This window comes from Malus sylvestris, chromosome 9, assembly GCF_916048215.2.
Source record: "Malus sylvestris chromosome 9, drMalSylv7.2, whole genome shotgun sequence".
Taxonomy (NCBI): Eukaryota; Viridiplantae; Streptophyta; class Magnoliopsida; order Rosales; family Rosaceae; genus Malus; species Malus sylvestris.
This window is the reverse complement of record NC_062268.1, coordinates 25450054-25477625: the sequence shown is the minus strand read 5'-3', so window position 1 is coordinate 25477625 and position 27572 is coordinate 25450054. Positions and strand designations below refer to the sequence as shown.

General features: G+C 36.9%; 1 protein-coding gene across 4 annotated transcripts; it reads right to left on the bottom strand.

The window, feature by feature from the left end:
* Positions 1-279: 279 nt before the first annotated feature.
* Positions 280-7544, bottom strand: LOC126634403 (uncharacterized). 4 transcript variants are annotated; one of them, XM_050304914.1, is made up of 10 exons: positions 7358-7541; positions 6073-6154; positions 5226-5300; positions 5105-5141; positions 2551-2634; positions 2288-2348; positions 2058-2164; positions 1751-1816; positions 1268-1416; positions 280-636 (listed from the first exon to the last, which is right to left on the bottom strand). In XM_050304914.1, the coding sequence occupies exons 1-9, from the start codon at positions 7368-7370 to the stop codon at positions 1315-1317; spliced, it is 627 nt and encodes a 208-aa protein (XP_050160871.1). In that variant the 5' UTR covers positions 7371-7541; the 3' UTR covers positions 280-636; positions 1268-1314. The 4 variants fall into 4 exon arrangements, with proteins under 4 accessions (XP_050160871.1, XP_050160869.1, XP_050160870.1 ...); XM_050304912.1 differs by lacking the exon at positions 280-636 and adding an exon at positions 882-1179; XM_050304913.1 differs by lacking the exon at positions 280-636 and adding an exon at positions 882-1174.
* Between the last annotated feature and the right edge of the window lie 20028 nt (positions 7545-27572).

Below are 27572 nucleotides of genomic sequence, written 5' to 3'. Positions count from 1 at the left end.
TGGTTTGTATGTGTTACTTTAGGAAAGTAAAGTATTTACCAAATTTGTGAAGATTAAAGAAAGTGAAGGGTCGTAGATGTGAGTTAGGTCAGTTAGTTAGGGTATTATACTAACACTTTGAAAGGTGTGTCTGGTTTTCTTGAAGAAGGTTCACTTTGGAATAAAGGAAGCCTACAACTAGGAACATTGTGCTCCCTCTCATACGAGAGTATGGGTTAGAAACTTAGGACCCAAGTGCTTTTGTTTAAAGTGGCTTTTCCTATAGGAAAGAAAGTTGAATGCCCCACAATATGCCCTTCACGTTCTCTTGCTATTCCTGGTTTGGTATTCGAAGTGAAATTTCTGTCTCTTTCTTTCTTCCTCTAGTTTCTTCATCTTATTGTCATATTTTCCCCGTCCTTTGACTCAATGAGGTTTACAAATATACAACTACTTCAGGACTTGTTGGACCAAATTAGAAAATTCTTGTGTAAAGTGGAGGCACTGTTTACCCTCTTACACCGAAGTTTGAATTTTTTGTCTTTGACTCCATTCTGATCCTACCGATAAATATCAAACATTTGCACAGGCAAATTTGTGTTTTTGTTGATCAATGGTTGTATCTGATACGCCTAATTGTCTCTCCGCGCAATACTCCTGAAAAAATAGTTGAGAAATGCACATAAATAAAACTTTTGTCAAAAGTCGAACATTTTACAAAAATTCAATCAAAAGTCAACTTCTGTCACTAAAAGGGCACTAAACAGGCAATGAAACGAGTCTTATTGATATTTTAGTCTCTTTATTATTTCTTTACCGTCCGTTTAGTGAAATCAATTCTTTTTTATTGAAAATTTTCAAAAAGGTCGTGTATTATAATATCAAAAAGTGATAAAACGAAATTTCGAGTTTCATAAGTGCTTTTATTCTATCAAACACCTTCATGATAAAATCTCTTCACACTAAAGTAACATAATTCAGTGGCTTCAACTTGATCAACTCAAGTAACTTACAGCATTAGTTGGACATTCAACAGAATAAACTATGGAAGCTGTGCTATAAGTTTATAACATTCAACGAGATTTTAGCAACCATATACATATCACAAACATGCAATTTCCAAAGGTAAATCCTATATTTGCAAGAGAATAAAATGAAGAAAAATAAAGTCCTGAGGCCATTTGATTGTGTCTAACTGTCCTGCAAAAAGGCCAATCACAGTAAAATTCAGGGCCGGTGCCAAAATAACATCTCACTGAAAAAAACAAGGATTCGAAGAGTGCTTCACCAAGAATTGTAGGGTTTACAGCAGAGGCTCAGGTTCACCGAAAATTATCAGCACTGGCTCTGCTTATCTTGTATCCAGTCAACAAAATTGTCGAGGATCAAAGGCCATGCAAGTTCAGGGTCGTAGTTGCTAAGGTCTGGAAAACTTATCTGTGCAAAGGATTGTAATGATAAAATATTAGGAAAACTAATGAAAAGGGCTTGAAAACTTTGAGTTTTAATGATAAGGACAAAATAAAGGGTAAAGTGAATAGTACCAGGATTGACTTTTTAGTGTAAAAATGTGGTTTTTCGTTAAAGTGAACAGTACCAGGAGCTTTTCGTTAAAGTTCCCTAAAATATTAGCTAACATATAGAGCAGCAATTAAGAAATAAGACGTGACTAGTAGTGAATATGTGGACAGGCATGCGATATAGTAGTCAATAAGGAAAACGAAAAGAAACAAAGCAGGTGTTCAAATAAGCGACCAACGTGTAAGATTACCTCATTGCAAAACCGGTAAAAGCCCATCCACTGATCCATATTTATGACTTTGTAATCATTCTGGATCTGCGTTTAGAAAACAAAGCAATTAGAATTTTACATTTACAGTCAGTTCTCTTTTCAGTGAAGGTGGTAGTTACGCCAATGTGAATAGATACAAGATATTGGACTACATATGAAGAAATTGAGAGAAAAGGATCCCCATCATCTTCACTAAAGATTTAGAACAATTGCATATTTAAGAATCACTTCCCCGACTAAACGGAAAACCAGTTCATTACTAAAGCAATATTTTTCAGCTACTCACCTTTAGATACTGAGTAAATAAGTCAACCTGCAAATGGTATTGAGATCCTAAAACAATATTTAATAACTCGCATATGCTGTCTATATCTATGCTCTTCTGTTTCTCCTCTGTAAATGACAAAAGAAAATTACAGATGGCTGATATTAATACATATACGAAAAGGTAAAAGCAAAAGGAAAAATCAATTATGTTACAAGATTTAACCATAAAAGACACATTGAGCTTGTTACCTGTTAAACAATATTCGAATGCATAGGAATAGAAATCCACAAAGTTTGATGGCCTCCTGACCTATTCATAATATAATAAAAGGAAAACTAATGAAAAGGGCTTGAAAACTTTGAGTTTTAATGATAAGGACAAAATAAAGGGTAAAGTGAATAGTACTAGGTTTGACATTTTAATGTAAAAATGTGGTTTTTCGTTAAAGTGATGTCAATGTGGTTAAACAATTAAATTGCCATAGTAAAGGAAAGCAATTTTAAAAATCTACCTCTTTCTCTAGCTCTGGAAGTGCCTTCTTTAATTTATTTACATTGTCCACCCTTAGTCCTTTAAGACCTACTCGCCACTCTTCCTATCAACGAGGAGATTGGCAATGTCATGAAACAAATGGAACGGTTAGAGTAATGAATATGAGAACGTTCCACATCAAGTTTCAATTCTTACCAGAAAAGTATATCAAGAAATATGCGACTTCTAATAGAACAAGAATCGAACGGTTAAGTATGGAATTGACTTTGGATTTGACATTGTGGTCAGCATTATTGGAGCATAAAGTCCACACGAACTACATTTGACCAAAAAAAAAAAAAAAACACTACATCCCCCGAACAAAGTAATCCTTTAAAAGGTTATTCACCACTGTAAAGCTTGACAACTTAACCCGAGTGTCATTTGATCTGTGTATATATATATATAGCTGAGTGTCTATATGTTCGTATAGAGTATACAGATTTGTCTGTATGGACACATGTCCTCATATGTGTACATATGCATGTAAATAAATATAATACACACGCACACATATTTATGTATATATTTTCCTTATTCCTATAGCTTCATAAAATAGGACTCCATTCCCCTTTGAAGCCAAGGACTCCATGTATATACATATAAATCTCTTCGAGTAAACACACCCAGACATGTAAAACAACAACAAACCTTTGCACTAGACCTGGCATTCGTGTCGTGTCTTCCGTGTTCGTGTCATACCAGATATCTTAACGGGTCATGTCGTGTAACATCCGTTAAAATAAACGGATAAAATGACCCGACCCGAAATCGACCCGTTACCCGTTAAGGAAAATATATTTTTAACCAATAAATAATCAAATGAAAAACATAATACTAAATAAGTATATACATCCTATATTGTCACATTCAAAACATAAAAACATATTTTTCTTTTAAGTATATTTTCACTTACCTAAGTCTTTAATGATTTTTTAATTAATGTAGAAGTGTGAAAAAATATAAAAAAAATATATAAACGCTCGTAATGACAAGCTTTACAACTTTCATAGCTTAACTTCGAAATTCGCCACTATAATCATATAAATCATAGATCAAAATTTAACCGTTGATTGTTGTTTACATTTACGCTCCATTGTTCTCATCAAATTTTTTTTTTTTTTTTTTTTTCAGATTTTCTTTTTTGAAAACTTGATCTATCAGAGGATGCAGGAAGATGAACAGTTTGGATCGTTGATATTATATTCAGAGTTTTACGGTTAGTGAAAATATTGCTTGATGTTTATAAAGTTTCTACAAACTACATGACATCGACTCATATTTCAGTTAATCGTAAATATCGAAACGTGATATCAAAGATCTGAACCGTTCATCTTCTTACATCCGCCAGATGATCATGTTTTCAAAAAAGAAAATTTTAAAAACGAAATTCAGTAAGAAGAATAAAGTGTAAATGGCAATTGACGGTTAAATATAAATTTAAGGTTCATGAATTATAGTGTTGGATTTCGAAGTTGACCTCATCATGAAAGTTGTAAAGTTTGTCACTATGAGTGATTGTATATTTTTTTTTACATTTTTTACACTTCTACAATAATTATTATTAATTTTACCCTCAAATAAAAAACATTATTCACGAAGGTTTGGAGGATTTAAAAAATCTAAACGATAATGTAGGTGTAACCATTATCTACTCGTGGAGGAATAATGATGAATCACGAGTGTTTATATATTTTTTCACATTTTTCATACTTGTATGTATGTCTTCTTAGTTCTTGCCTATACAAATAATATATTAGTTTATTTTAATTTTGGACAACATGTTAAGTAAAATTTATCCTAGTCATAATAAAAATAAACACTGACTAAAACTTTTTTTTTTTAACTTATATAGAATAATAATACAAAACTATATATTTAATATAGAATATATTGTATATATTAATATGGCTTTTATATTTTATAATAAATCCTTTAGTAATTAAACTTTAAAATTATCAAAATAATTTTTTTCTTAACGGGTCGAAACGGGTTATCCACGTATTACCCGCGTGTATACCCATTAAGAACCCGTTATTAACGGGTTCTTAACGGGTCACCCGATAATGACCCGATAAGTTATCGTGTTAACCCGAAACCCGTTATTTTCGTGTCGTGTCATCGTGTCATGTTAGAAACTGCTGGGTCTACTTTGCACTAACCTTTGCATTTGGACCTTTCCACTTTAACAAGTGCCATGTGTCATTTTTACACAAAAAGCAAGGCATTAATGAATTTGAAATTATACTTTTTTTTTTCCATCTTTAATTCCTAAACAAAAGCATTAAAGTTCTTTTTTTTTTTTTGGGTAAACAATGACACATGACATTTGAAAAAAAAGTGAGAAGGTCCAAAACTAAGAGAAAATCCAATTATCAAAAACAATTTAACAAGGTAGAGGTTAGATGCTAGATGAATGAAATAAATTGTGGAACCATACAACACATTGATAAATGGAGTAAGTGATAATTCCATGACAAAAAACAAAAGACCGTAAAAGTACTTTGATATGCAGATGAGAAAGTGCTACTTACCAAGGTAAAGTATCCTTGTTTTTCAGCTTTCATTTTCCTGGCATACATAGTCCATTAGCTTTGACAATTCAAATCAAGGATATATCGAAGTGAGGACCAAATGACTCCAAACCGAACTTACCAGGCAAGCATCAAGACCCTTACATCGGTATGGTCAACTTCCAAATCTGAACAAAGACGTTCGATTCCCTCTGGGCTGTTCAAAGAGCACGAAATAACTAATAAGTCATAAGGGAACATCAAATTTTCCACTAGCAAAGGTGTGCGTGCATTTAAAAAGTACGGCTTCTCCATGGGAAAATTTTATTAAGGTGGAGTTGATACAAATATGATTACAATTTGATTCTAATTGAAATGCTATAAAACAATACTAGTTTTCTTCTCCCTTCTATAAGAAAAAAACAATGATTTCGATGTTTTATCTGGTATTTGAACATAATGCAATTCTATTGGTGCCTGCAGATTTCTGGACAGAGAGAATTGGGTCATTCAATAACAACTCTTTCTGTTCAATAATAATCACAGGGAAGTGATTTTCACACACCCTTTTTAGCTTCTTAGACACCCTTCTTTATTTATGGCCATCAAATTGAAAATCAAACGGAATCAACGATCAAGATTAAACAGGAGTGAGGTAGAGGGTAAAAAGGGTGCACTTCCCTAAATATAAGATGTCACCATGAGGGGAATAACCAACAATGATCTTATGTTACTACAAAGATGGTGATCCATCCGTTTCCATTCACTCCCTAAAAGATGCCCCTAAAAATTAATGAGATGACAAACTGTTCAAACCCCAATACTTTATTCATTCTGATATCAAAATATTCTCATGAAATTCTCAAATACCATCTGGAAAATGCACTAAATCTGTGAAAAGGAAAAATGTAATAACATTTTGAACAGCTGCAACAAAAGTAATAACAAAATCCACAAATTATGACAAGTATCCTGTGCAGTAGACTTACTCAATCAAACCAGAAGACGCATTTTCATATGAAATAAAGACAGCATCAATACGTTCCAACTCTTTATTAGCTGCTTTAATGGCTGAACAGATTAAGATTAAAGTAGTTATAAGCACAGATAATATGGAACGCCAACTCAACAAAATGTGTAAGCAATATTCAAATAGGTTACTATTTAAAGCATTAGAAGAACACATTGTACAACTACTAATGTCTGTAGTATTGCAATAACAAAACCAGATAGCCCCAAATCCGAAATGTATTTCAACTTAAAGCAAGGTTTATTAAGTAATGTGTGGTTCAGGGAGTATCCAAGACTTGAGTAGGATAAATTTTACAAAGCTCCTGAGGGGCGTGCAGCATAAACCAGCTGACTGAGAGTTTGAGAACCCTAGGTGGTTCTCTTCCCATCTGTAACCCATAAGTGGGGGTGTAGAAAATACTGAAGAGGCTTCGAAACCTTGCCTCTCTATTTGAGAGGTCATCCGTGTGTTCCAACCACTGAAAAGCCATCGCTGAAGTAAGCATTATTTTCCCACAATTCTCATTGGGCCCTGTTAATCATGGTTAAGAAAAGATGGAAAGTTTTGCCACAAGACTAAAGATTTGATGAAACCTGTCTAAAATGCAAACGTTTGACAGAATGTGATATTGGCAATTAGTTTGGGCTGCTCAGTAACTTTTCCATCTTCGTCTTCTTGACTAAAGGAGCGTGCAAAGATGGAGATGTTAAAAAGAAGAGAGCAAAGAAGGGTTCTCAGATAAAAACCAAGAAAATTTTAAACAGATCCAATTTTTATATTTCTTTTCCACAAATCAGAAACTTTAAGCCTACTCTGTTCACTCATTGATTTTCCTGTTTAATAATCTAATTTTTTCAACAATTCAGAACCTTTAACCCTTTCATGCAACACAATATTCCAATACTTTCACTAATTCAACTAACCCACTTTCGGATTTTGGAATTCGACTAAACTTTAGACTTTCTTAATTTAAATTACCAGTATTCCTATAATTCAACAGAATTCAGCTCTTTCTAAAACCAATTAAATTCAATTCAATGCAAAGCATGAAGCTCCAATCAAACGTGATCTATACTAGCAAAAATCCATGATCATAAATAAGTTAAAAAAGGTACAAAATTCAACAAATTTAAAGACTTTAAAATTGATAAAAAAGCAATTGATACTAATACTACAAAACCAATCGTCAAAACATCTAAACCAAACAATTCAACGACAATTGAGCGAAATTAAAAAAGAAAATGGAAAGATGGAACACGAACCTGAGCGTCTCATCTTGTTCACCCGAAATGAACCGGACAGATTACAATCAAGGAGCAAGCGAGCGCAGAAACCTCGTCGACCTCTCTGTCGTAGACGGGGTGGGGAGAGAGAGAGAGAGAGAGAGTGGTTGAATTGGGAGGCTGAGGCTCTGATTATTTTATTTCTGTAAGGCTGTAAGCCTCTAACTTCGGTGGTTTCCAAGTTGGAAGAGAACGGGATGATGACGTGGCGCCTTCAGATTGGATGGTAAGTTTTACTATTTTGGTGGGCGTCGTACGGTAGAAGGAAAAGTGAAAAAAAAGCAGACGTACAGATTGGTGGTTTCGACTTTTACAGTTGTTTGAAGGAGTTAAAAGTTACTTGTGTTAGGCTAGGCCATCTCCGACTAGAGGACTCGTTTTAGGTCTATAGTCCTCGAACAAATAAATAATTTAATGAACAATACAGGGTCATATTTCTTATCATCTCTAGCCGAGAGGTCAGAGGGTCATAGGCCAAACATAACCCTGTAACAAAAAACATCTCCAGCAGACGGGGCCAAAGGGTCATAGGGTTAAATATAATTTATTATTTAAATTTAAAAACTACTGTAGACATCGAAATTTCGGTGAAATAAATGTTGATCAATAATTAAAATTCCAACGTTCATCTGTCACATAAATTTTACACGTAGCATGTAACTCAACGAAAAATCGAAAATCATCTGAAAAGTCATCAAATAGGACACGTGTCAACACATGACAGAAATGATTTATTTCATCTGATTATTTAAATCTAAAAATCAAGTTTTGGAATTCTATAAATAGGAAGCCAATGCATTCATTTCAGAAAAACCAATTGATAACCAATTCACATCACACCAAAACCTTGAAGTTTTGAAACTCCAAAGCTCTCTAGCAAATCCCGAATGATAAAGAAAGCTCTCTTCGTTCTTCGTCAAATCCTCATTCAAGATCAAGCCCTAACGGCCATTGAAGAACTTCCGCCAAATCCTCCTTTAAGATCAAGCCCCAACGACCCTTGAAGAACTTCCACAATTCAAGATTAAACCCTGACGGTCCCCTTGAAGAAAGCGTTCATCGTTCATCACTTGTTCATCCTAAGATCAAGCCTTGAAGGCCCTTGGATCAACATCACAATCCATAAATCTGCACATTACGAAGATCGAATCAGAGGTTAAATTTGTAGAAGAGATTGTAACCCCTAAATCATTAATACAAATATTATTTTGTACACGTGTTCTTGTCTCATTCATCGCAGGAATTTCCATGTTTACAAATTTGGCACGCCCAGTAGGACAATCTTTACCTTTCATCTCTATCTTTAAATCCGCAAAAAGCACAAATGGCATCAAGGAAGGTTTAAGCGATTCCTGTAACCAATGTGAAAAATAAGAGCGTCTTCGCCGTAAGTTGTGTCACTTCGGGCATCATAACTCGAAGCAAGGCAAGAGCTCTTTCTGCCGCTTCTTCCACCCCTACATTAACTCTGCCGATGGAGCAAGAGCATCAGAGGCACAAGCTCGTGATCACCCTGGCCTCACTAAAAGCACTAAGAGAGGAAAATTTGAAGAAGTACTTCGATTCCGTGCTTTTCGATGCCGACTCAAGTAGTAGCTCAGCAATGCTAGTCATGACCACTAGAGCGACTTCAATTGATGAGCAGCTAACTTAAATGAATGAAGCGATTGTAAGGCTAATACGGACTGTGGAAGAAAAAGATTTGCAAATCGATGCGCTCGCTAATCGACTGGAGGCACAGGACGGCGAGAACCCCGACCCAAAGGTTGATCCACCAAAGAAATGAGTCGGCGAAGAAGAGGAGCCTCCGATGGAGAAAGTCGATACAAAGCTATAGCTAGACAAAGCAGCAGCGCTCATGGGATCTTTCTCTATCCAGCAACTGCAGGAGATGATTTCCAACACCATCAAGGCGCAGTATGAAGGAAGTTTACACGACTCCGTACTATACTCAAAGCCCTACTCCAAAAAGATTGACACTTTGAAGATGCTGGGGGTTATCAGCCACCAAAATTCATGCAGTTCGATGGAAAAGAAAACCCAAAGCAAGATGTCGCCCATTTCATTGAAACATGCAACAATGCTGGAATAGAGGGAGACTACCTCGTCAAGCAGTTTGTGCGCTCGTTGAAAGGTAACGCCTTTGACTAGTACATCGACCTCGAGCCCGAATCTGTCAACAGTTGGGATCAGTTAGAGAGGGAGTTCCTCAACCGCTTCTACAACACTCGCCGCACTGTAAGCATGCTAGAGCTGACCAGTACGAAATAGTGGAAGAATGAACCTGTCGTCGACTACATCAATATATGGCGTTCATAAAGTCTGGATTGCAAATATTGACTTTTTGAAACCTCTGCCATTGAGATGTGCGTTCAAGGCATGCATTAGGGGTTACATTACAACCTTCAAGGCATAAAACCAAGAACATTTGAGGAGTTGGTAACTCGTTCCCACGACATGGAGCTGAGTATCGCCAATCACGGGAAGAAGGAGCCGATCACCGACTTAAAGAAGGATAAAGTGTTTGCCCCGAATGTAGACAAGACTGGGCAGAAGCCCGTTAATGAAGCTTTTACCATTAACACTACCCCCATCAAGACCTCATATGCGCTTATCAAGATCTTCTCAAAGGACAAAGTAAATGAGATAAAGAGAGGTGAGCCTTCTCTCACCCAAGACAGGTACAAAACACCTTGAGGGAATTGGAGTAGAAGGTGTACCCTTTTCCTAACTCAGATATGGCCGCAATGTTAGACGACTCGCTAGAAAAGAAGGTAATCGAGCTATCCGAATGCAAGCCTCATTAGGAGATTAATCGCGTAAACGATCATAAGTACTGCAAGTATCATCTTATCGTGAGCCATTCTGTTGGTAAGTGCTTCATCCTTAAAGAACTCATCATGAAGTTAGCACAACAAGGGCAAATCGAGCTTGACCTTGAAGACACAGGTGTAACACATACTACTACAATTACGTTTGGATCCTTCGATCCCGTGCCTCTCCAAGTGACACCTGACCATTCTCGTCAATACTCAAGTTGCACGACACCTTTTGCACAACCATCACTGGGGGCAAGCAACCAAGATGCACTTACCAACGATGAAGAATGATGAACCTTGGCGACCTACAAAAAGACAAGGAAGCCAAAACCACAAGCCACAAGGCCAAAGATGGAACAAGGGAGAAAACACCGCAGCTGCAACAATAGGAAACCCAAAGGAAACATAAGGGCTGTTAAGCCAACATACGCTGGAGAACCTATGGAGCAAGAGCCACGCATTCCCGTCTTTTTGCACGAGTACTTCCCGAATGACTTCTTCAAACAGTGCACTACCGTTGCCTGTCACATGGTAGATGTGGAGATAGAAGAGCCCTCGAAAGGCAATGATATCACAGTAGAGGAAGATAGGACCCTCACACCCAAAGAAGGCATACCGACACACGTCAACATCAAGGCAGCATTACGATTGGCCAATGGGATGCGAAAAGCACTAATAGCGGTCTTGGCGAGTCCTGACGACCATAAGGTACAAGACGGCAATAATGAAGGCTTGAAGCTTCGACCACATGAATGTGCCACATGTTGTGCCACCTATGATGTAATTAACTTCACTGACGAAGACTTACTGCTAGGATCAAGGCCTCACAACCGCCCTCTCTTCGTCTCTGGGTACATAAGGGAGCACAAAGTCAACCGCATGCTTGTGGATGGTAGATCAGCCATAAACATCATGCCAAAGTTAACAATGACCACAATTGGCATCAAGGTGGATGAACTATCCCTTAGCCGTCTGCTAATCCAGGGTTTTAACCAAGGAGGACAAAGAGCGATGGGCATGATCCGAGTGGAGATAACTATTGGTGAACTTAAATCAAGCACGATATTCCACGTGATTAATGCAAAAACTTCCTACAGCTTACTCCTAGGAAGACCTTAGATCCACGAGAATGGAGTAGTGTCATCCACCCTCCACCAATGCTTAAAATTCTACCGGGAAAAAGTAAAGGTGATCCAAGGTGATACCAAGCCATTCACAGAAGTCGAATTACACTTCGCAGACACTAAGTTCTACATTGATGAAGACATGGTGTCCGAAGATCCTCTAGAAGACATTAAATCCATAGGCAAAGCAACACCTAAAAAGCAGGAATGGCAAGCCATGCCCAAGAAGCAAGAAGGGCAAGTCGTGCCATCTTTAAGTAAAAACGATGACGAGCCTGCTAAACCTGCAACAACCAAATGGAGTATGATGCCTTTAGAAAGACCGAATACACCCATATTCCGATACATCCCGATGTCAAGAAGAAATAATGGTCAATCCCCGTTCGAAACCAGAGCAAGCAAAGCTGACACACAGTGGCACAAGGATAATGTGAAGTTGCTCAAGACGAATGCAGTTTTGCCTCTGACACAGCTAGGCGATGCTAAGGTTGCAAGGCTACCACAAGGCTTCATAAAAGCTCTGCCAAAGGGGGTGGAACCAAGCTTTCTTCCAACCAAGAGGACCGAAGAAGGTTTTGATCCAAACACCTACAAGCTCATGTTGAAAGCTGGGTACGACTTCGCTTCCTGTTCGAATCCTAGAAAGAAGGTTTCAAACACCGTCAACGACAAAGAACATAACCTCACCAAGACTCAAAAGAAGTTGAAGGAGCATGGTTACGGAGTTGACAACAACAAAGCTGGGCTTGGCTTCACACCAAATGCACCCGTGAAGATTTTAAGCAAAGCGAAAAACGCTAGCACTCAACACATCAGCGTGAGCGTTGAACAAAATCAAGAGGAGCCTAAGTCCTTCCTCCGACGTCAGTCTTCAATAGGATGAATCGTTCAAGGCCTAGAATTTCAACATTTAATAGCATTGGTGGTCAAGACCGAACCTCCGTCTTTAAGAGGCTTAACGCGCTAACATCCTAAAGCTCTGTTTTTGAAGGGTTGTCAAAACCTAAGAAACAAAGCAACACAGCTAGCTCTCCTCCGCGCCGGTCAGCTTTGGAAAAACTTGAAGACAATAAAAAGCCTTTTAGAAAGAGGGAGACAATGCCAAAGGAAGAAAAGCTCAATGGGCTAATAGAAAAAGGTGACATTCGAAGCTCGATTCCTTCAAGGATGAAGCACTAAGCAATCTTGAAGGTTGACACAAATGGATCACTAAAAGTAAGAAGGCGCACCATCATCCACATTGGACGATCTTCAAGCCAACAAGCTCGAGAGGACAACGGTGAAGAGGAGGTCCAAGATGTCTTCCACATCACGATCCAAGAAGGCAAAGAAGACGAAATCCCCGAGGAAGATGTCACTGCTATGCCACCACAACTCGAAGATAGGGGGGGCAAGCCACAGTTGATGATCTCAAAGAGCTCAACTTAGGCATAAGCGAGGAACCAAAACTTGTCTTCGTAAGTGCACTATTAAGTGTGGGTGAGAAAGAAGAGTATTACCAGCTATTATTAAAGTACAAAGACGTCTTTGCTTGGACTTACATGAAGGAAAAATTTTGTCCTAGCTAAGAACAAGTATGAACATTTGAATACACATGCAAGCTATCAACACTTTAAAGTAGGCATGCATCCAAAAACAATTCATAAAACCCATGACTTTCAAAGCCTAGTATATGGTGAACCAAAATAAACTCTTTAACAAAATTAAAGAGAAGTAAAGATTTAGTGATTCTTTACCCTTGAAGCTCATCCTTGTTTACACAAGGGATTCACCCAAGTGGAGGGCCTTCAAGTCACCTCCAAGCTCCTTGAATCCTCCTTGTGTTTTCCTCCCTTTAGTGCTCCTTTGATGATTAGAGGAAAAAGGATTTGTTCTCCAAAAACATCAAAAGCTTGATGTCTCTAAGTCTCTTCACCAAGGTTGTATATTGTGAAGATGATATGGATGACTTAGAGAGATTTTAGATGCTAGTAAAAATCCTCTAAGTGGCCGGCCTCTATGTAGAAAAAGAGAGAAAATGTTTCACCCAATTTCTATTAGAAAACCCTAATGAGAAAATTGCTATAAAGTTGCTTTTATAACATTTTCTTTGGTGAGTGGCAAACTTGTAATTAAGCAAGCTTGCCCATTCACCCTAATGGCCGGCCTCTCCTTGTTATTGGGCTAATTTGCCCATTTTGTTTTAGTTGTCATACAACTTAAACATAATGGGCCTTGTGGACCAAAACACTTTTGGGCCCCGAAACCCAAAACCAACATATAAGCCCAATACGAACCTTTCGTATAATTAATTAACTAATTAATTAATCTTGACCATTCTTCAATTAAACCATTTAATTGCTTATCCATTTCATACAATTTCTTCACTAACATCCTTATGTGGTGTGCGATCCATTAGGTTCCAATTAGCGAGGCAGTGGGCGATGTTACTCTTAACGATCGATTGTGAATTGAAACCACATTTCAATTCTCCCTTAAGATTAGTGTTTGCTAATCTTCAGGGCTTCCACAAACCATGAGTGACACCTAGCAGCATATCATGGTTACCCAAGCTAAGTAGAATTGGTTGGAGAACCTATCCAGTTACAACTACAATGCAATACGGTCCTTCTCTAATACAATACTCTTAATCACATTGTTTAAGTGATAGTTTGTTTCATGTCTACTATCCAATGTGATACTTTCTTATATGATTCCTTTGAATATGATTTGGAACAAACTTCCTAAGTCATATTCATATGCTTTGGCCAAAGACTTTAGAATCATATCTTAGAGTATTCTCCTTCCACCATGGAAGGTTAGAGATCCCTTGTTGTGCATTCATATGCCTACATGACTAGATAGCTTGACCCCAACAATGCCGTGGACAATCCGAAGGAATGCCATTGACATGATCAAAGATCAAGGACCTAACCATTAGACATCTATGATGCCTCAGGTCAAAGGACTACTTTGCATATTGCAACTTTAGAGTTCATACATGACATGTATGTTCGAACTCTCTTTTGATCGACGTTCAGTGTACTCGATTACTTTTTCGAGCACCTATGTGTTTGTCTCAGTGTCCAACACCAAATGACTTGAGACTAGTTCACACTCACGTTTGAGTCAACATAACACATACTAACCTTAGCGGATTGTCAATGCCCAATTGGCAATCCTATGGCTAGGAACGTTTTAGGAATGAACATAAGAGAGAGGTCTCGATAATCTAACTCATTAGATCACTTCTCTCTTAGAACAAATACATTCCTTGGATTCCCTTATTGCTTAAACACATGATACAATAAATAGTGATTAACAATAAGCTTTGCCCTTCATTAAACATATAAAAGTTTAATACAATAAGTATTCCAAAAGCTATTACATCAAATGAGTGGCTTTGTGGGCATACTTCCAACATTACAAAGAAATGCCCAGCCTTAACCCTATCGTCACTGTGCATCATCTTGCAGTCAAGCCCGGAACGTGACTGAAAAAGCGAACTCAAAGGCGCTATCGATCCGAGCTCATCCCGTAAATTGAAGCTGAAATTGACAAACTAATCGAAGCAGGCTTCATTCGAGAGGTGCAGTACCCCAAATGGATCTCCAACATTGTCATTTTCCTTAAAAAATCTGGATAAATACGTGTTTGCATAGACTTCCGGGACCTCAACGATGCTTGCCCAAAGGACGACTTCCCTTTGCCAATCATCGAAATCATGGTGGATGCAACCACTGGCCACGAGGCATTGTCATTCATGGATGGCTTTTCTGGATACAATCAAATTTGCATGGCTCTCGAAGATGAGGAACTAATAGCCTCTACACTCCAAAAGGTATATACTGCTACAAGGTGATGCCCTTTGGTTTGAAGAACGCTGGAGCTACATATCAACGCACAATGCAGAAAATCTTCAATGACATGCTACACAAAAATGTAGAATGTTATGTAGACGATGTGGTGGTTAAGACAACAAAAAGATCAGATCACTTAAAAGATTTACGGATAGTGTTCGAAAGGCTGCGAAAATACAACCTCAAGATGAACCTGTTAAGTGTGCATTCAGCGTCACCTCTGGAAAATTCCTCGGTTTAATTGTCAAGCACCGTGGAATTTGTTGGAAGTATGCCCACAAAGCCACTCATTTGATGTAATAGCTTTTGGAATACTTATTGTATTAAACTTTTATATGTTTAATGAAAGGCAAAGCTTATTGTTAATCACTATTTATTGTATCATGTGCTTAAGCAATAAGGGAATCCAAGGGATGTATTTGATCTAAGAGACAAGTGATTTAATTAAGTTAGATTATCGAGACCTTTCTCTTATGTTCATTCCTAAAACGTTCCTAGCCATAGGATTGCCAATTGGGCATTGACAATCCGTTAAGGTTAGTATGTGTTATGTCGACTCAAGCGTGAGTATGACTAGTCTCAAGTCATTTGGTGTTGGACGCTAAGACAAACACATAGGTGCTTGAAAGAGTAATCGAGTACACTGAATCACGATCAAAAGAGAGTTCGAACATACATGTCATGTAAGAACTCGATAGTTGCAATATGCAAAGTAGTCCTTTGACCTGAGGCATCATAGATGTCTAATGGTTAGGTCCTTGACCTTTGATCATGTCAAAGGCATTCCATTGGAGTGTCCACGGCATTGTTGGGGTCAAGCTATCTAGTCATGTAGGCATATGAATGCACAACAAGGGATCTCTAACCTTCCATGGTGGAAGGAGAATACTCTAAGATGTGATTCGAGAGTCTTTGGCCAAAACATATGAATATGACTTAGGAAGTTTGTTCCAAATCTTATTCAAAAGAATCATATGGAGATGTATCACATTGGATAGTAGACATGAAACAAACTATCACTTAAACAATGTGATTAAGAGTATTGTATTAGAGAAGGACCATATTGCATTGTAGTTGTAACTAGATAGGTTCTCCAACCAATTCTACTTAGCTTGGGTAACCATGACATGCTGCTAGGTGTCACTCATGGTTTGTGGAAGCCCTGATGATTAGCAAACACTAATTTGAAGGGAGAATTGAAATGTGGTTTCAATTCACAATCGATCGTTAAGAGAACAATCGCCCACTACCTCGCTAAATGGAACCTAATGGATCGTACACCGAGTAAGGATGAAGGTGAAGAAATTAAATGAAATGGATATGCAATTAAATGGTTTAATTGAAGAATGGTCAAGATTAATTAATTAGTTAATTAATTTTACGAAAGGTTCGTATTGGGCTTTTAAGTTGGTTTTGGGTTTCAGGGCCCAAAAGTGTTTTGGTCCACAAGGCCCATTATGTTTAAGTTGTATGATAACTAAAACAAAATGGGCAATAAGCCCAATCACAACAAATAGGCCGGCCATGGTGAGGAGAGGGTGAAGGTTTGCTTAATTGCAAGTTTGCCACTCACCTAAGAAAAGTGTTATAAAAGCAACTTTATAGCTATTTTTCTCATTAGGGTTTTTCTTGTAGAAAATAGGTGAAACCTATTCTCTCTTTTTAAACAAGGAGGCCAGCCACTTAGAGGAGATTTATCTAGCAATCTTTTCTTCTCTAAGTCATCCATTTCATCTTCACACCTCACCCTTGGTATGGAGACTTAGAGACACCAAACCTTTGGTGTTTTAGAGATCATTTCCTCACATCCTCAAGGACCAAAGGAGCACAAAAGGAGAAGGAAATCACAAGCAAGATCCAAGGAGCTTGGAGGTGACTTGAATGCCCTCCACTTGGGTGAATCCCTTGTGTAAACAAGGATGAGCTTCAAGGGTAAAGAATCTTTAAATTCTTCATTTTCTTTAATGTTGTTAAAGAGTCTTTTGGTTCACCATTCACTAGGCTCTGAAAGTCATGGGTTTTATGAATTGTTTTTTAATGCATGCCTACTTTAATGTGTTAATAGTTTACATATGTATTCAAATGTTCTTACTTGTTCTTAGTTAGGACAAAATTTTTCCTTTAAGTGGTATCAGAGCCTAGGCCTAGTTTATGGTGAATCCTTTTGGGTTTTGTGTATTTCATGATTTATGATTTAAGTGTTGTAAATGTTACAAGCTTTGTTCTTGCTTATTGAATAAGTTTTGTTTGAAAATTTTGCATCTCAAATGTTGTAGATGTAGTTCATTGAAGCATGAATATTGGAACTAAAATTTGGTGCCATGTATGTTGGGAAATTCGGCCAAATCCAAAGGGTGATTTTTTGGGTTCATGTTTGTCTTGTTAAAATGGTTTTAAAGTGATTTTTGGAACCCCTAAGTACCCTAGGATATTAGCCCTCTTTTGAGTAGTGAAAATTTGAGTTTTATTGTGTGAAAACATTCATGGAGCTATTATGAGTTTTCATGGGTGTTCTTCAATGTTCTTGAGTTTCTTACCAAGAACAAAAAGGTTTGGAATTTTGATTCAAAGTGTTTGGTGTTTTTCATAAAGTTTTGGTTTATTTGGATGGGTGATGGATTATTGGTGAGGGTTGATAAATGCCATTAAAGTTTTACAAAACATTTTCTTACACATAAACCCATCACCTTTATCTTCACCTAACTAATCCACTTGCATGTTCTACTTGCATAAAACTTTATTAAACCTTTGATTGTTTCACCAAAACCCTTTCACACTCTTTTACACTCAAAAACCGGCCACCCCCTAGTGGGGGTACTTTTGGGTGAAGGAAAAATTTTGTCCTAGCTAAGAACAAGTATGAACATTTGAATACATATGCAAGCTATAAACACTTTAAAGTAGGCATGCATCAAAAAACAATTCATAAAACCCATGACTTTCAAAGCCTAGTATATGGTGAACCAAAAGACTCTTTAACAACATTAAAGAGAAGTAAAGATTTAGAGTTTCTTTACCCTTGAAGCTCATCCTTGTTTACACAAGGGATTCACCCAAGTGGAAGGCCTTCAAGTCACCTCCAAGCTCCTTGAATCTTGCTTGTGATTTTCCCCTTTTAGTGCTCATTTGCTCCTTGAGGATGTGAGGAAAGGATCTCCAAAAACACCAAAGGTTTGGTGTCTCTAAGTCTCCACACCAAGGGTGAGGTGTGAAGATGAAATGGATGACTTAGAGAAGAAAAGATTGCTAGCTAAAACTTCCCTAAGTGGCCGGCCTCTTTGTAGAGAGAAAGAGAGAAAATGTTTCACCTCTTTGCCTCAAAGAAAACCCTAATGAGAAATAAAGCTATAAAGTTGATTTTATACTTCATTTCAAGTGAGTGGCAAACTTGTAATTAATCCAAGTTTGCTACCCTCACCCTTATGGCCGGCCTTACCTTTGTTATTGGGCTAATTGCCCATTTTGTTTTAGTTGTCATACAACTGAAACATAATGGGCCTTGTGGACCAAAACGCTTTTGAGCCCCGAAGCCCAAAACCAACTTAAAAGCCCAATACGAACCTTTCGTAAAATTAATTAACTAATTAATTAATCTTGACCATTCTTCAATTAAACCATTTAATTGCATATCCATTTCATTTAATTTCTTCACTATCGCCCTTACTCGGTGTACGATCCATTAGGTTCCAATTAGCGAGGTAGTGGGCGATTGTTACTCTTAACGATCGATTGTGAATTGAAACCACATTTCAATTCTCCCTTTATGATTAGTGTTTGCTAGTCATTAGGGCTTCCACAAACCATGAGTGACACCTAGCAGTATGTCATGGTTACCCAAGCTAAGTAGAATTGGTTGGAGAACCTATCCAGTTACAACTACAATGCAATACGATCATTCTCTAATACAATACTCTTAATCACATTGTTTAAGTGATAGTTTGTTTCATGTCTACTATCCAATGTGATACATATCTATATGATTCCCTTGAATATGATTTGGAACAAACTTCCTAAGTCATATTCATATGCTTTGGCCAAAGACTTTAGAATCATATCTTAGAGTATTCTCCTTCCACCATGGAAGGTTAGAGATCCCTTGTTGTGCATTCATATGCCTACACGACTAGATAGCTTGACCCCAACAATGCCGTGGACACTCCGATGGAATGCCGTTGACATAATCAAAGATCAAGGACCTAACCATTAGACATCTATGATGCCTCAGGTCAAAGGACTACTTTGCATATTGCAACTTTAGAGTTCATACATGACATGTATGTTCGAACTCTCTTTTGATCGTTGTTCAGTGTACTCGATTACTCTTTCGAGCACCTATGTGTTTGTCTTAGTGTACAACACTAAATGACTTGAGACTAGTCATACTCACGCTTAAGTCAACATAACACATACTAACCTTAGCAGATTGTCAATGCCCAATTGGCAATCCTATGGCTAGGAACGTTTTAGGAATGAACATAAGAGAATGGTCTCGATAATCTAACTCACTTAGATCACTTGTCTCTTAGATCAAATACATCCCTTGGATTCCCTTATTGCTTAAACACATGATACAATAAATAGTGATTAACAATAAGCTTTGCCCTTCATTAAACATATAAAAGTTTAATACATTAAGTATTCCAAAAGCTATTACATCAAATGAGTGGCTTTGTGGGCATACTTCCAACATTGGGGCCTTTTATGCAATTACATAAAGTTTTGATAATTTTGTGTATTTGCACTTTGGCCCAAAAGTTTACGTGTTTACGTTAACGCCCAAAAACTCTAAAGGACAAATTGTTTTGCTCCTTTATTGATGTTTTTACATTATTAAAATTTTGGGCTCTAGTTGTAATTACATGAAGTTGTGGACTTTTGTGTTTTTACAAAGTGACCCCAAAAGTTTATGTATTTGCATTGTGGCCCAATTGTTGTGGTCATTGTTTTATTTTGGCCCAAATAAAATGAGAACAAAATGGTTTTGTCTCTTTAATGAGAATTGGATTTTCATTTCATTTAGTTCCATTTAAATCAATTCTATGGATCCGAAAACCAATTGTTTAAAGTTGTTTTCTTAGTTAATGTGATTAATTAAGAAAAGGGTGATTATGAACCAAAGGCCTCGATAATTGAGCTATGTGATTGGCCGCTTTACATTATGAATGTTTGGGTTTAGTAGTGTAGAATTGAATGTAATTTGATTAGTTCTAATTTGTTGTAAATGGACATAAGTCCATCATTTGTGTTGTAAAAGGGCATAAGCCCTTCTTATTATTTCATGTATTCCTTTTTGTTTATATGTATGCAAATTGGAATAGTTGGGTCCAACGCCCAATAGGAAATAACGGTTTAATTGGATTAAACGCGTAACTAAAATCAACAACTATCTACCTTAAACCCAAGGTCCAACACAAGGCTCATGTTGGATCAAATCAAACGGTTCATAATCATCCTAATAGTTGTTTAATTTTAATTTTAATACGTATTTGTTTAATTCCAAATTTTTCCCATCTCTTTTTCTTACATCATTTTTCTCATCACTTCTTGTACATGTACAAGTTTGGATTTGTTTAATTTTAATACGTATTTGTTTAATTCCAAATTTTTTTGGCTCACCTTGTGATTTTTTCTAAGCTAGCTGATACTATGAAAAATATGGTATCAAGTTTCTTTATTTATAAGGTTTTAAATTTTTAAGCTAGCCCACCCGGTAAAAAATTCCTAGCTCCACCATTAGAAGAGAGTGAATGATAGTGAGAGATAGAGAGTGAGGAGAAATTGAGTGTGAGTGTGAGAGAGAGAGGGTTGGATTTGGGGAGAGGGAAAGAGAGGGGAGAGGTAAGAGAATATAGAGAGACATTGGGAAAATTGTGGAGGAGTTATTTTGGTTTTAAAAACCGGATCACTTGGCGTAATGAAAGATACGATTTTGCACTACGAAATATCGGTCGCACAAAGTCTTAAGAAAATTTTAAAAGAAAAATTTCCAGAGTCCCATTTTAGGCACCCACCCAAATTTTTAAGGTTTTTCGTGACAAAGAATTGGTAGTACAAAATATTAAAAAAAAAATTTAAAATCAATTTTTCCGTGTCCCATTCACTGCACGCACCCAAATTTAAGGATTTTGCGCGACGAAATATTGGAGTTCATTGCGCAAAGTTTATAAACATAATTTTTATTATACCATTCAAAATATAAATTGAATAAAAAAAATAAACAGGGTTTATGCGATGAAACATTAATATTCGACACGCAATGTTTTTAAAAAATAATAAAAATAAAATAATTTTATTTTCAATTTAAAATATAAATCAAATAAAATAAAAATGGTTTAGGCAACGAAATGTTGATTCGTCAAGCAAAGAAATAATAAGAAAATAAAGAAAATCATTTAATTTAACAATATAAAAAATAAAATTAATAAGGTTGAGGCGACAAAATATTCATATTCATCGTGCAAAGTTTAAAAAAATAATAAAAACTATGAAAATAATTTTATTTTACAATTTCAAATATAAAATTAAATATTAGAGAAAATAAATTGGATTTCGGCGACGAAATATTTGACTTTCATTGCACAAAGATTTTAAATAATAATTTTTATTTTATTTATTTTTTAAATACATTAACACATCATGACTCAGAATGTCCACTAAGACTCCGAATCAGGCTGTGCTGGCCGACACCTGCAAGGTAACGAAGCCATAAAGTGTAGTGATATGGAAAATGTAAATAAATTTAAAACCTAAATGTGCCTAAATACAAAGTGCACTAGTGAGCGGAAATGAACCCATCTCACATGTGACGTCAGAGCATAAGTAAAGTACAGTAGAGTGGGTAAAGATCATACCCTTAGAAGTAGCCACATATATTAACACTCGTCAATACGATCGCTCAGTAGTTCAAGCCTGGAGGGGTGAAAAAACAGAAAACGTGAGTGGGCAAAAACAAAGCTTTCGAAAACATATTTCTCTTTCTAAACATAATGACCCTTCACCGTAAAACCCGTATAGTTTTCCCAAAAAATAGCAATACGTACATATATAGAAATCATACTCGAGAGCAGCAAAAACCAAGTATATGCCATGTCGAGTATCTCAGTAATAAATATGTAAGCTAGGTGAAACAATTCAATGTAAAATGATATGTTAGCCGGAGTCACCTAATGTGACCTATACGGCTGAACCTTTAGCTCAACGCTTTAATCCTGCACACAAGTCGGAAACACCTAAGGTGGTCTATACGACAGGGTTGGGTGCAAATAAGTACGTTCAAGTGCTACGATCAAGTGAAGGTTGTGCAATAAATCGCGGGTCACCTATGAGTCAGAACCACCTATTATGATCTGTACGACAGGGCTGTGCACCAAACATGGATCCAAGGTGAATGTGCGGTGTGAGAGGTGAACATCATGTAAAGGACTGTGCCCTGGCCACGGGAGGAACCACTAGCACCGGGATGCAGGATAATGAGGTTTAAATGCATCTCATCACAATCATATACGCTGCAATCTCTATCATCAACATCTACTCACTAGAACTTACCTGAGCATCCACAGCGTCAAATACTAACATACATAACTACTAATGCATATTCTAAAATATAAAACAATTGACATGGCATTTAAAATGCAAAATCATTTAAATCAATTTTCTAGGAAAAACGTAAAGCATATATACATATATCGAAAACCAAAAGCCCACTCACTTGGATTCCGTGCTACAACTCCCTAGCACACACATCAAGGCGTCATGAACAATCGCCGCCTAGAACAATTATCAAATCATGTCTCAGAAATCTTATCGATAGAATATGTAACTTACATAAAACACATCCCTACGTAATTCGATCCGGAAGATCCGCACCACGGATTTCCGATCCCTTACTTCCAAAGATCCACATTATGCTTATAGAACAACATCCTAAAGTTTCATTACGATGCAACGGTTGGATCTCCGCCAATTACAAATTCAAGTGGCAGTTAACGTTTTATTTTATCAACTTACAAATCCAATTCAGGAAGATTGGACGTCGGATTCTTGATCCTTAAGTTTCTATGGTCCTCAAATATTACGTATTAAAAGATATTAAAGTCTGGTGATGATCCAACGGTCGGTTCATTGATTCATATTTTTACCAAGTAACGTATCTTAATCAAACTAGGTTCACAATAAGCAAATCACATCATACAGATATCAAATCTAAGATCAAGGTATTGATTTAGCGTAAAATAGCAACGGCGATCTACTGGCCATGTGCCGCTGCACGTGCCACCGTCGGTGGCGGTCAACCACCCCGACTGGCAGGAAAATTCATACCTGTGACTAAGACCAATTTGGTAGGGAAAGCCCCAATTAGCTCGAACTGTACGAAACTCTAAACTTGGGTGTGTTTTATTCGACCTCCAAACTCACTCTAACGCCTAAAACATTGCTTAGGCTTTGTTCCTAGGGTTGAGGGGAGCCTAGTAATGGTGATAATTTTTTGGGTTAACTTCATAATCGTCGAATTTCGCCATGGCAGCCACGAAACCCACGAGTTTAGTTTTACTCGAATTCAAGCTCAAATCCAATAAAATTTGGTTGGAAATGGAAGAAGGGAAGATAAGGATTAGTTTTTAGGTAGTGGTGAGGGTTACATCGTCGGAAAACGAAGGGAAAAGTGTCGAGAAGGCGGGGGTGTGGGTTGTGCCCGACTGGTTACATGGGCCAACCCATGTCTCCCCCTTTTTTTTCTCTCATTTCCCCTCCTTTCTTCTGTTTTCGATTGGTCACCTCATTCCCTCATTGGCCCATCCGTTCCCCCATCTTTCCTTTTCTCTCCTCAACTCTCTATCCTGGCCACCCACGTGGCAAGTTTCCTACTGCTCCAAAATTGCTAGAGCCTTCTAGGTGAGGGCCAATTTACAATAATACCCCTAACTTTAAACGTTAATAACTCTCTTGTTATAACTCCAAATCACGTCCCGTTTGCGCCTATCCGTTCGTAACGACAAGTACTACCCAAATACATGAAGGAAACAGATCTTACATGACATGACAAGATGGTTAACAAAAATCAACGTATTTTCCTAGAAAGGGCATTTTTCGTAAATTCACTTATTGAAGTTATAAAAATCAAAATTTTTAAGGACGGGCTGTTATAATCTACCCCCTTTAAGAAAATTTGGTCCTCGAAATTTAAAATAACTGGTTAAATGTAAAATACTCGAAAATAGGGAGAAAACATGTATGTAAATACATACACAAGGAAGAAATCGAGTTAGAGCGGCTGCATAAAAGAGAATGCCATTCGGTCGCGATCAGATTGCAATTATTCCTCTTTCATGCCTCCAAGCTCTTACTTTCTTCCTCCTTCAGTATAATACTTCAATATAAAATTCTTTACGAAATCCTCAAGCCAAAAATAGATATGTAAAAATATAATGTCAAATTACGTATATATAAATTATAACATAAAATTAAAGTAATTATACTGAAATCAAAAACCAAACATAGAAAAATTTAACTTATACTTTCGCAAGCAGACCTAGATACCCACTTGCTTAACGAACCCAACAATAAGTTATTGATATTACAGTCTACAGCCCGCAATACCAATAACTCATTGTCGTCTCGACAAACAAGTAAGGAATTCTCGCGGGTACAATATTACCATCTTGCCCCTTATTGGTAAATATACATACATCGCCTAAACAAAGCCTCGATCGTGCTCATGCACTACCTTCTCAGGCAACATCATCAATATCATAAAATTTTTCATGTCACAATCTTGATCATTCAAATACCTATTCGCAATACTCCTCTGTAAATAACATACTGCGCATAAATATTTATACCATTTCTCAAAAGATGCCATGCTCATAACCAGGAATGTAACCGTAGTTACACATAACTCTAACAAGGGTAAGTATCTACCAATTATGTATTGTGCATAAAATCTCTGTATATCGACTCCAATGGCATCATATCTAAGCCAAAATTGTATTCGTAGTTACAAGCAACTAAAATAAAGATAATGGTATGTTGCAACCAAGCTATTAGTGGAACGAACAAAATGCAACTCATCCACTAAGATCTGCATAACTCATTTCAGTCTAATCATTAGTCTAGGGGTGGAAATGTGATATTAAACAACATCTAATACTTATAACCTTCATAAAGACTTCCAAAGGCTTGGAAGTGAAACACGTAGCATGATGAGATATAAATATGCCAAGATGATAATCTTGTTGGGTTTTTGTTTGCCTGAACTTATATAAAAGTCTAGAAGCAGCTCTCTCATAATGCCATCATCCTCTGAAAGCAAACAGAGAAGACACTGTGGTTATCCAGGAAGTTTGGACTTTATTTCCTCAAACATCCTTCTTACTCTAACCAAAGGCGAGGTGAGCCTAGACTGAGAATTCTCTTCAAGTGGAGCCTCAATTTTAATTCCTTTCCTATCTCCACATTTAATCATATCACCAACGAGGACTTTTAGATCACGTCATGCGGAGAAGTTAACAACATCCCACTTCTATCTTAGTTGTCTTCACAAGTGTCTTGTTGTTAAAATTTCAATGCCCATTTTAAAGAAAGAAATCATTGCCAATGCTTTAAGCTTTAAGGCTGGAAGAATACGACTTTCCACTTAAGTAAAGCTACCACCAATTGAAACACCACATAAGCATATCATTGGTTCAGCATCATGATTATTGATTTTCACATTCTCTACACGTACAAAATACATCATACTGAGTGTGTATAATGATTCTTCCCAACTCCACTCATACAACAAAAGTGATTATAACCATTTGAACTATTTCTTGATGGGTTAAAGGTAACGTCATATCGATAATTGAATTTTCCAACTAAAATAGAATAGGATAAGCTGTAAGTGTTCAAGGGTAGATATGTCCTTTTTATACAGCCGAACTAATACATGATGATGCACTCGTAAATGTTGATTTAGTCCTTTTACTGTCGTTTTTAGAAACTTAGCTCATTCCAAGAGTAAATGTACTTAAGAAATTCTAAGGTTGATAAGGATTTTGGACACATTCTCCACAGAGAAATGTTATTTGATTTTCAAGTAAAGATGGTAAATGCTGACTCCAAGTCATAAATAAGATGGTTCATCATGGATTTCATAATGATTAACGGCATCGAAGACATAGAACAAAGATGAGGTGAGACAACACTTCAGTTGTCTGAAACTTTATTCATTTCTAACATTACAACTAAACTAACTTTCCTTGCTTGTGATTAAGGAAAAACACTACAATCGAAAAATCTCTAACCAATTGTCAATAAAATCAACAAGACCAAGGATATCTCGAATTTCACAACACTTTATGAAAATTTCAACTTTCTTCCGCTACAACCTTTTTTTTGAAAAAAAGAAAAGAATCTCGTCCACTGAGATCACGTCTCCCAAGAAGAGTATCAATTTACCTAAAGTTTTTAGTCGAAGAATCTGGTAATAAGCTAACTAACAGAGCTTAGAGAATTTGGTCTCACTGTCGAGGTAGATAACAAGATCATCGATAAGACCTCTATGAATTCGTCAGACCATGGAAGCAAACTCGGATTACAAAGGTTGGTTGGCTAAACCATCATTTTGAAGTAGGGTATAAACCGATCGAGTTGCTAAAATCTAGGTACAAACTTAGGGCTTAGTCTTTCGCCCCGCGAATAGGTTTGAAGTTCCATAGATAAAATGTTTGATTCAGTAATTCCCTAATCGTAAGCTTTAGTGACTGAGTTCTCTGAATGAAGTAGGACTCGATCGAAAAGTCAAAAGGAAAATTTATATAGGAGTTGTTCTATAAGAAATAGGGATAGTAAATGTGGTGTTAACAAGGTGAATCACTGGTGTATTATAATTCTCGCATTCGGTGGCATCCTAAGTAGAATTTCAAGAAAAGATGTCAAAGGCATACCTCCTCGAAACGTGCTAAGCTCTAACTAATTCTATGACACGAACTAAAAGGTCTTCACAGTTTTCTCGACACTTAAAACATTCTAGTAGTGAGATGTCATTTCGTAGTTCGATTCTACAATCCCCTTGCGGAAGTGATCGAAAGGTGGATAGTCGAAGAAGTTTTGATTACCTAAATAGGTAATATGGTTAACATAACCATGAGTTTACTGTCTTAATACAAGGTCCGCTACTAAGTTCCCATGATTTAGTTTTTTTTTTTTTGGCTCAAATAATCACTATTAATCAGTCCACCAGTCACATCGCTAATCGACACATAAACAACATTTTGATATTATTCACTACCCTGAAACTGTAAACCAGTGTCTTAGCATAAAGGTATCACTCCCAAATTCTAGCCTGTGTCCAGTATCAGAAGTTATACCACTGGAATACTGGTTGACGATCCCTAGATATCGGACAGTATCGTCAATTAATAACGCCACTATA

Bases quoted from the DNA above. Each gene is read 5' to 3' on its own strand.
- LOC126634403 (XM_050304915.1), bottom strand. The intron at 2,635-5,104 runs GTAAGTAGCACT...CCTCGTTGATAG, and splicing joins AACAAGGATACTTTACCTTG to GAAGAGTGGCGAGTAGGTCT. The intron at 2,165-2,287 runs GTAACAAGCTCA...TGTCATTTACAG, and splicing joins ATTCGAATATTGTTTAACAG to AGGAGAAACAGAAGAGCATA.